General features: G+C 41.9%; 1 protein-coding gene across 1 annotated transcript in view; it reads right to left on the bottom strand.

The window, feature by feature from the left end:
- Nucleotides 1–407: 407 nt before the first annotated feature.
- GNG4 (guanine nucleotide binding protein (G protein), gamma 4) overlaps nt 408–11170 on the bottom strand; it is a 28272-nt gene continuing 17509 nt past the window's right edge. The window contains exon 3 of the mRNA XM_012660185.1: nt 408–880. Within this exon, the coding sequence (XP_012515639.1) occupies nt 752–880 (129 nt within the window). The 3' untranslated portion in view covers nt 408–751. The remainder of the gene's footprint in view (nt 881–11170) is intronic.

The raw sequence follows: 11170 nt of genomic DNA, 5'->3' as shown, positions 1-11170 counted from the left end.
AGGACTACTAAGAGCCAGAAGAGGAGACAGCAGGAGGAAGTGGCCTTTGGAAAGGGAGATGGCACCGCAGGTCTGGCTGCAACACATACACATCAGTGCACGTTTATGGCCAAGTTTACTACAGTGGCCGCCCAACACCTACGTTTGTGGAAGGACCACCTCCAAAGGGGTCAACAAGGACCACTGGGGCCTGGGTCACATGGCCCCGGGAAGACACATGTTCAGAAAACCACTCCAATCCTGTGGGTTGTTTCCTTTTTAACTGGATGAGGAAAATGCAGGAAAGTGAAAACTTCCACAGCTGCTTCCTCCAGGAAGATGGAAACTTTACCTGCACATTTCAGTTGGTCAAAATGCTCTAATTTGATACTGAATTAAATGGGGGATATTTGGGTTCTTCTTTGTGGTAAGTTATCCCGTGAAATGTATTAACGTGATACATTTAAGCCTGGGAATTGATGTTTAAAATTTTTAAACCCTTACATCCATACTTATTTTTACATGGCATATTTGTTATTTGGCTATACAAATGTCTATTTTCTTTGCCAATAATGAAAATAACACGAAAATGAAAAGAAAAAAAATGAACGAATGCCACAAAGAAAACAAGTGAGAAAACGGGACAAGCCCCGGCCACCACGGGTTAGGCAGAGATGGGTGTGGGTAGCGCTCCCTGGGGCTTAGAGCATGCACGGTTCTCTACAGGGAATTTTTGTGGATGGAAAAGGAGACATTTTCACCACAAATGGAGTTAGAGAATGGTACAAAAGAACTTCTTCTCTCGAAAGGGGTTTTCTGATGCAGGCACTGGAATGATGAGAGGGTCTTCCCGCACGTGGGCTTCACAGTACGCCAGGAGGTCCGCGGCTGCCTGGGAGACCTGGGGGGACACAGAGCACAGGCACCTGATTAAAGGCCACATCATGGAGTGGGGCCAGTGGAGAGATGTCCATGAAAGGAGGGGACAACCCCAAGGACAGGCTATACTGTGTACACAGCCAATGACAAGGCCATGCCTAGGCCGGAGAGATGGGGTTTGTGCAAACCCAAGAGACAGGTTTGAAGCATGCCTTCAAGGCAGCATGGCCACACCAGGCCAGCATCTGGCAAGGACTGAGGTCCAGCAGGAAGGACCAGATGACCTCCTGGAACTCTCAGTTGGGTGAGAAGAGGCTCCAGGACAGTAGCCTCACAATGACTCTTCTAAACCATTTCTGGAAGGAAAAAGCAGAATGCAACCCCTGGCCAAGCCAATGTGATCATACTTATTATTAATATTAGTTGTTTTCCTGCAATCCACTCTCACGGCCACGATAGAGACTTCATCCTCCTCAGCAGAACGTATATTTAGCCCTGTTTTATATGCACACATGTTTTCATGTGGGGTGGCCACTCTCCTGCAGAGAATTGCTCCTGACCAGAAAGTTCTTCCCCCTCCACTTCTTTCCAGGCTTATCTTAAGCCTGCTGGTGCACAGCAGTGGTGCGAGAAATTGTCTGCAAGCTCAAGTCCAGAGGAAGAGCTGGGTGGCAGAGGGCGGGGTGCGAGAAGCATTCGCTGAGCGGGAGATGAAGTTACCAGCTTATTTCACTCGCGGTCTGTGTCATGCGCTTGGCAAATGAATGGCCTGTGCATTAACTCATCCTGCCAATTAGGCTGTTCCGCCTGCAAGTGCTTATTAGAGGCTTACAGGCAGGGGTAAGTACATAGCAGTCAAACGAAATCCTTTTAGTACATTCAATGTCTAAATCTTCTCCAGAATGATAAAAACACTCCACAAATGAATAAAAAAAAATGTTTCAAAGCCTCCAGCCATACAAGCCACACACATTTCCTTTTGGGTTTTAAAAATGGGCTCATCTTTCAACATTTGACAAGGGTGGTTCTTCTGATTTCCGGCCCAGACCCAACTGCTTTAGCAATGGCTAGAAATAATTCCAGCAGAGAGATAGAATGCGTTTTTTTCCTCAAATAAATCAACTTGAAGTTGAGCGATAAGTCCATCTAGATCCCGACAAAGCCTACATTTGTTGGGAGTGTGGAATGGAGAAAGAGGTAACCAGTGAACATCGGGCTTCTAGTTCTACCTCCATCCCTAAGCTTGAGCTTCACTTTCCTCATCTGTAAAATTCAGGACAGTTAGATTTCTCCAAGAATCATTTTACTCTACATAGTCTATGACTCTACATTTAACAGCACCATGGTCAGTATTTTAGATCTTAAATAAATGTACGTTGAGTTGACTGGGAGTGTTTGAAGTGTGCAGTGGTCTACAGGACACACACATAGTTATTTCCCAGGTGGGTGGAGGCCCAGGGGAAGACCAAGCCTGCAGGGGACCTGTGAAGCCATCACAAGGGACCAGAGCACAGGAGCAGGAAGCGGGCTCCAAGGCCCACAGAGCTGTGACGGGCACATGGAGAACGGGAATCACACAGTGAGTGCTGCAGCACGTGGGTGTGGGGCTTGGAGGACTGGGCCCTGCATATGGCGTGTTTGCTGCCACCTTCTGAACGAAAGCCAACTGCTGTCCCCAGCTGCCTCAGTCATGACCTTCTTTGTCTCCACTCCCGGCTTCTCACCATGTCCAGTGATGTAGAGGCTGCTGGGTCTGCCTGTGGCCACCGTGTTAGGACAGCATCTGAATTCATCTGGGAAGTGGCCTTCGCTGCTGCCCAGGCCAGCACACACCGAGGGTTGCCCACCTTCCTCCTCTAAGCACCATCATCCTCCTGGGTCTGCCGGGTCCCGGTCCCTGACTTCAGTGAGCTCTTCCAGGAGCTTCATTTCAGGATGTCTTGCCTGACTATCAGCTTTCTGCAGTTTTCTAGTTTTCATTTTCTCATCTACTTCTTTTTTTTGTTTTTTTTTTGGGGGGGGGGACATGCTCCAGTTTATTCTGAATTCTCTATAAACCTTATTATCTCATTCAGGAAATATTTACTGAGTAGCTACTTTTTAGCTAATTGAGAGGATGCAGGGAAAAGAACAAGACAAGGTTTCCGCTGTCTAGAAGATCTGATCAAGAAGACTCAACAAGGATGACGTTACCATAATGATCGGCAGGCACTGAAACGTCACAAAAGAGCAGTTGTGCACTACTGCGGCTCTATAACGAGAGGCAAGGAGACGGGGTGTCTGACAAGACGTCCACTCCCACATGGTGGCATTCTCCTTGGTACACCTGCCCCCTTTCTCCAGAGGGCAGACCCTGGCCTTCTGGGCCCAGAAACACAATTTTCTGGCATCTTTTGTGGCAGAGAGATTAAATAAGTTCAGGAGGTGGCTGTATAAAATCGTAACAAAAAACAGTAGCTAACATTTATTAAGGGCTTATTATGTGCCAGGCACTGCACTAAATACATCAGATGTATGACTTCATTGAATTCTTCTGGTAAGTACTATTCTTATTTATTTATAATTGACAAATAAAAATTGAATTTATGGTGTACAACATGCTGTTTTGATGAATGTCTACATTGTGGAATAGCTAAATTGAGCTAATTAACACATCCATTACCTCACATACTTATTTTTTTGTGGTGAAAACATGTAAAATATACTCTCTTAGCAATTTTCAAGTATTCATGATAAGTACTATTCTTAAGGCCACTTTACAGATGAGGAAACTGAGGTACAAAGGTTAAGAAGGTCACACATCCACTAAGAGAAGAAGCCAGAATTTGAAGCTAAGTAGTCCATACTATACAGAATCTATACTCTATAATCTATATTTTATATGGACTGTGTAGAATCTATACTCCATATGGAATCTATATAGAATCTACATCTACACTCTATGGAGAATCTATACAGACTCTATATTCTATGCAGAATCTAAATAGAATCTACACTCTATACAGAATCTATACAGACTCTATACTCTGTACAGAATCTGTACAGAATATACACTCTATATAGACTCTATACAGAATCTATATAGACTCTATACTCTATAGAGAATCTATATAGAATCTACACTCTATACAGAATCCATACCCCATACAGAATCTACACCTAGCCACTATGCTACAGCGGCTGCCTTGTTAATTGGTATGAGCACTGTGATTCTCAAATGCACTGGAACATTCTCATCTGTCTGGCCAGCACACAAGAGGAGAGACCCTTGTAGACCAACTACCTGGGAACTCACACAACCAGAAGACAAGTCTTGCACCTGAAGTTTCTTAGGTCATTTCACTTCATCTAGGGACAGTAAGTGTCCTCAGTGGGGACTCACTCCCTCTTCCCCAGCCCTAAGAAGTGCTGGGATGGACACTGCCACTGTGGCCTCCAAGATTCTCCTGCCTCTCAGCTGTGGCCCATTAATCCGCTTCTACCCACGCATACAATCCAGCCAGTCAGCAGCTGGCTTGCTGAATTATCGTGACGGCTGCCTTCCCCTTCATCAGTTGACTTGTGCAGGTGTTATCAACATCCGTCGTGGGTGGATTGGACTCGTTTAATTCTCTGAAGACACCCTCAAAAGGGGGCACCTCCTCGGGCAGCTGCTCTGTCAACCAGTACATTAGGGCCATGACATCGGAAGAGGGGGCCCTAAAAACGTTGGGGCTTTGAGGGATGGCCCAGTGGAGGAGAGATCGGGCTGTGCTCACGTTCTCTGTACAGCAGAGCATCTTCTTCCCTTACAGCCTAGTGCCGCAGCACCCCAGCAATTACGCTGTTAATGTCTGGCTGTGCCAGTTCTAAGCAGGTCTAATCTAGGACACTGTACTTGATGCCACAATTTTTCTTTCAAGAAAATTTCTTGAAATTTTGTTCTTAGATTGCCTCCTTTTGTTGTTTTAAGATCACAGTTGCGTTTGCTCAGTTGTAACTGTACTCCTCTGGCTGGCTGAGTCTGTCTGCGCACCTGCACCACAGGAATGCACACGTAAGGAAGCTGGTATTAGTGCTGAGTAATCAGTGTCCAGTTTAAGACCAAAAGTGTGGATCTGGATTGGTTCCATGCAGTATTAATTTCCTAGATCACTCAGGATTATAGAAAGGCAGCACTGTAAAGCATGGTCCATTGTGTGCAGCTGTGTCTAACAGAGTGTAAATCATCTCACAGCAAAATAATCAAGGGAGTTTCCCTTCTTAACCAGCCCCTCATTTCACATAGTGTCCAAAGTCCTGTATAACTGAAATACAAAAGTATCTGAAGTTTATTGTAATGCGATCTGAAATGATAAATATAGGTAATGACTGCCTTAACGAGTCCTCCCATGAAAGGTGGCATTCTGACACATGGCTTAGTATCCAGGCATTAATGAACCTAAACCTGCTCTTTGGACTGAGGGGGGATGCGGTTCTTAATCAGCCTTAGATTGATTTTTATGGTTGCAGGTTTCCCTCAACATGTATAAAATATGGGTTGCAGATGTTGCCAGATCCCACAGACATCTGCCATGTTTGAAACATAAAATAGACAATTTGCTTTCAAAGAGAAACTTTTATTCTAGTAGAAAATTGAAAACTCCCTTACTGTTTATGCTTTCTCATCAAGCCTGAAGTCGGCTTTCCCTCAAGTCTGCTGTGATAAAATGCCCACAGCGTCTCTCCGCCTGCCCTCCTTAGTGTTGAACTGCTTGAGTTACAAGATAAGAGATGTTGAAAGAATGGGTAGCCTGGGAACAACTGTGGAATTTTACCATTACATTTCACAGTAAAAGAGGTGATTAAAACAGCCCAAGTTAGCACATGATCCTGTTAGTTGCACTATAATTACAAGCTTCAATGATGGGTGAAAATGTTGCAATTACTATAGTCACATTCCATGATAAGACAGATGACACAATTATTATTCTGGCTGTGACACCCACTGCATTTATCCTTTGCATCTAAAGTAGAGAGACCCACACTTATTTCTCAGCAATCCTTGTCTATTTAACAATACTACTTGGAATCAATTAAAAACATCTTTGTTGGTTTTACCATTCTTCCCTCTAACCCAAGAAAACAAAATAGGATTGTAGTTAACAGCACAGCCAGGTTGCAGCCAGTACAGTGCAATGGTATCTCTTACAAGGTCAAATGTGGTGCACGCTCTAGGAGAAGTCATATGATGGGTAACCCTAACAGGAACCTGTGTGCACTACAGGTATATATCTCATATATCTCATCTCTAAATTCTTGGCAAACACTGCAGGGTGAATCCTTGTGACTTTTTTTTCTTCTAACATTGGGAAGTATTCGAGACCAGCACATCAGCTCCTAAGGGCAATCTCTAGATACTTCCATGTTATGGCTTTCAGTGGATCCCAGTAACTACTTTGCACTGTTCCAGATCAATATAGGAAATTCTCAATCGTGGGTACATGGCCTGCGTGGGGAGAGGCTTCTGCCCAAGGGGTGGGTCCAAGGCCACAGATAACATCAATTCAAGAGTGGAGAAGATTATACCTGAAGGTGGAATCCAGAGAGGGGAAGAGTGGGAGATCTGTGTGAATAAAAGTAGAGCACAACAGAGAGTCCTTCTCTGAATTCTGAAGTCAAATGTCCATTCTAGTGAATTAGCCACTGTTTACTACCATCAACGCAAAGGTTTTTTTTTTTTTTTTTCACATCAAAATTTGATTGCACTTTGGGAAGTAAATCTAAGATGCTTAAAAGAGTTTTAATGTTACCAAGTTAATCTAAGTAAGGGTTGTTCTTTTTTGTTTTGAGACAGAGCCTCACTGTGTTGCCCGGGCGGCTAGAGTGCCGTGGCGTCATCCTAGCTCACAGCAACCTCACACTCTGGGCTCAAGCAATCCTTCTGCCTCAGCCTCCCGAGTAGCTGGGACTACAGGCATGCGCCACCACGCCCGGCTAATTTTTTCTATATATTTTTAGTTGTCCGATTAATTTCTTTCTATTTTTAGTAGAGGCGGGGTCTCGCTCTTGCTCAGGCTGGTTTCAAACTCCTGAGCTCAAACGATCTGCCCGCTTCGGCCTCCCAGAGTGCTAGGATTATAGGTGTGAGCCATCGTGCCTGGCCTAAGTAAGGGTTGTTCTTATATGGCCTTCAGCACAGAAACAGCAAAGCCCTTCCTTGGCTTGTTTAGAATGTGATTGACCCAGACCCACCCTGGGCCTTGACTTGACCAAACTCTTTCAACAGATAAGTCCTATCTGTCTCTCTGGCTCTCAGTTTTGATATTTCCCAATTTTCCACAAATAAAGCCATAATTCAGTCATTTCGCAAGTTTACCACCCTGGACAAGATGCTTTCACTCCTGTAAATGGGAATAACAACATTGGCTAGTTTGTGGCTAAATGATATAACAGATGCCATTATATATTGCCAAGGTTTGAAAGTGTCCCCCCAAAAGCACATGTTGGAAAGCTGACAGCAATGCAACAGTGTCAGGAGGTGAGGCCTGACGAAAGGTGACTAGAGCATGAGGGCTGTGCCCTCATAGATTATTGCCATGATCACTGGAGTGGGCTCCTTATAAAAGGTGAGTTCAGCCCCTTTTGCCTTTCCCTTGCCCTCTCCTTGTCCTTTTGCCTTCTGCCATGGGGTGACACAGCAAGAAGGCCCTTGACAGATGCAGCCCTTCGATCTTGGATTTCCCAGCCTCTAGAACTGTGAGCTAATAAATTTCTGTTCATCATAAATTACCCAGTCTGTGTATTCTGTTATAGATGCACAAACCAACTAAGATATACATACAGGGGCTTATTATTCCATAATTCATTTGTCTACTTTCTGGTAGGACAGGAAGGATATTTGACAAATAGATGTGAGGAAGTTTATCAGAAATTTTCAGGGCATTTGATGCCCACAACTCCCCTGACCAGAACACCCCCATGAATAGAAGAGCTCCTTTTCTTTTTCAAATGCACCCTTCATCTTCTTGTTCTACTACTCATATTCTACTCTCTGATTTAATCCAAAGACTTCTCCTTTTATCTGATTTCAGTTCTAGACTTGCTCATTCTAATCACCTTTGCTTGATATTGTCAGGTTTTTTGGATTTTAGCCATACTAATAGGTGTGTAGTGGTATCTCATCATTTTAATTTGCAATTCTCCGGTGACATAAGATGTTGAATGTGTTTTCATACGTTTATTTACCATTTGTATATCATCTTTGGTGAGGTGTCTTTTGCCCATTTTTTAATGTAGTTGTTTGTTTTCTCATCAATGTGTTTTAAGAGTTCTTTGCAGGTCGGGCGCGGTGGCTCACGCTTGTAATCCTAGCACTCTGGGAGGCCGAGGCGGGTGGATCGCTCAAGGTCAGGAGTTCAAGACCAGCCTGAGCAAGAGCGAGACTCCATCTCTACTAAAAATAGAAAGAAATTATCTGGACAACTAAAAATATATATATAGAAAAAATTAGCTGGGCATGGTGGCACATGCCTGTAGTCCCAGCTACTCGGGAGGCTGAGGCAGTAGGATCGCTTGAGCCCAGGAGTTTGAGGTTGCTGTGAGCTAGGCTGAAGCCACGGCACTCTAGCCAGGGCAACAGAGTGAGACTCCGTCTCAAAAAAAAAAAAAAAGTTCTTTGTATATTTCGGATCCAAGTCTTTTATCAGATATGTGTTTTGCAAAGATTTTCTCCAAGTCTGTGGCTTGTCTTTTCATTTCCTTAACAGTGTTTTTCGTGAAAGTTTTTAATTTTAATGAAGTCTAGTCTGTCAATTTTTTCTTTCATGGATTGTGCTTTTGCTGTTCTATCTAAATACTCGTCAAACCCAAGATCACCTATATTTTCTCCTACGTTATCTTCTAGAAGTTTTATATTTAATAGTTTTGTCTTTTACATTTATGTCTGATTCATTTTGAGTTAATCTTTGTGAAATGTGAAAGGTCTGTGTCTAGATTCATTTTTTTGCATGTGGATGTCCAATTGTTCCAGTGGTAGTTGTTGAAGACTGTCTTTACCCCATTATATTGTCTTTGCTCCTTTGACAAAGATTAGTTGACTATATTTATGTGGGTCTATTTCTGGGCTCTCTATTCTGTCCCACTGATCTACATGTCTATTCTTTCATCAGCACCACACTGTCTTAATTACTGTAGCTTTGTAGTAAGTCTTGCAATTGCGTAGTGTCAGTCTTCCAACTTTGTTCTTCTTCTTCAATATTTTATTGGCTATTCTGCGTCTTTTGCCTTTCCATATGAACATTAAAATCATTTTGTTAATATCCACAAGATAACTTGCGGGGATTTTGATTAGGATTACTTTGAATCTATAGATCAAGTTGGGAAGAGCTGACATCTTAACAGTATTGAGTCTTCCTATCCACGAACATGGAATATCTCTCCATTTATTTATATCTTCTTTGATTTCTTTCATCAGAGTTTTGTGGTTTTTCTCATATATTGTATATATTGGGAATATTTTTGCCCAACCTTTTACTTTCAGCCTGAGTCACTTTATTTTAGGTATATGTCTAATGCAAAATATATTCTTTTTAAAAATTAAATCAGAATCTAAATTAGTTTTTCCATTTAACACTTACTGTTAAGACAGATATATTTAATATTGCTTCTGTTGTCTTGAAGGACATGAACTCCTCTAGCACACTAGATCCAATGGCACCAAAACTTATTGGCCCTGAAGGCTCTATAGTGATTGAAGCTGGATTTGGAGAAAATTTTGCATTGAAAAATTAAAAAAAATTTTTTAAATGGTAGAACTATATGTTTATACAAATATATGTACACATACATACAAATGTGTATCTTTCTATCAAATACACATAACATAAAATTTACCATCTTAACCATTTTTAAGTATACACTACATTACTATTAAGTATATTCACATTCTTCTGCAACCATCATCACCATTCCTCTCCACAACTTTTTCATCTTGTGAAGTGGAAACTCTATACCCATTAAACAACTCCCCATTCTCCCTCCTCCAAACTCCTGGTGACCACCATTCTACTTTCTGTTTCTATGAATTTGACTACTTTAGGTACCTTATATGAGTAGAATACAGCATTCTGTCTTTTTTGGCTGGCTTATGTCTCTTTGCATCATGTCCTCAAGCTTCATCCATGTTGTAGCATGTGTCAGGATTTCCTTTCTTTTTAAGGCTGAATAGTATTCTATTTTAGGTATATACCACGTTTTCTTTGTCCATTCATCTGTCGATGGACATTTAGGTTGCTTCCATATCTCGGCAATTGCAAATAAGCTGCTATTAACATGGATGTACAAATCCCTCTTCAAGACCCTACTCTCAATTCTTTTGGGTATATTCATGGGTGAAGCATGGCTGTCTCACCTGAATCTGTTACTATGATATTGATTTGGGCCCTGTATTGAAATAGGTGATAGCTGTTCAAAGTAGATCAAGTCCATCCTTCACTTTGACCAATGCCTCCTGTGATCCAGATAGCAGGTGTATCCAGTGATGAACAAGAAGACCCTCAGCCCTTGCCTGGGAGGAACTTCTGACTGAGTGGGAGTTTCCCTAAAAGCTTTCTTATGGTCTTAACGTATATTATCATGTGTAAATTAACATGATTATGCACATCTGTATCTTCTTTAGTAAAATTCAGTGAAATAATTTTGCTAAAGAAAAGTGCACATATTTGCATTATATTTACATTTATGCATAATTGAGAATATATTTATGTTGCTGTGGACATAAATGGCCACTTGGCTGTGTAGAGAATTCATTGCAAATGGTGTTTCTCTTTAGGCTGGCATCCTCTGAACTGTGGCGAAGTGTTGTCCAGACACTTCCTCCTTTGCAGGTGGGGCACTGTAGTTTTGACAATACACAAGGTTCTGGGTTTGTACCCTTACTTCATCACATAACAACTCTGGGCCTCAGTTTTCTTGGCTGTGAAATGGGGTACTAGTAGCACCAATATTTCAGGGCTGGTGTGAAAACTGAAGCACCTGACATATATTAAGGATGTAATAAAAAGGATGATGATAGTTAACAATAATATACAGTTTCAAATAACTAGAAGGAGGACATTGAAAATTCTCAACACAGAGAAATGATAAATGTTTGAGGTGATGAATATGTTAATTACCCTGATCTGATCATTATGCATTATATATATTGAAACACTATTATGTATCCATGAATATGTAAAATTATTGTCAATTAAAAAAAACAATGTAATAAAAGCGAGCTATACTTAGGTGATTGTGTCTTCTTCGTATACTTAATAGGCTCCTTTTTTTTTTTTTCCTGAGACAGAGTCTCACT

Source organism: Propithecus coquereli, unplaced genomic scaffold (assembly GCF_000956105.1).
Source record: "Propithecus coquereli isolate 6110/MARCELLA unplaced genomic scaffold, Pcoq_1.0 Scaffold66, whole genome shotgun sequence".
NCBI classification, from domain to species: domain Eukaryota; kingdom Metazoa; phylum Chordata; class Mammalia; order Primates; family Indriidae; genus Propithecus; species Propithecus coquereli.
The sequence above is the reverse complement of the archived record's forward strand: the minus strand, read 5'-3'. Positions and strand labels throughout refer to the sequence as shown.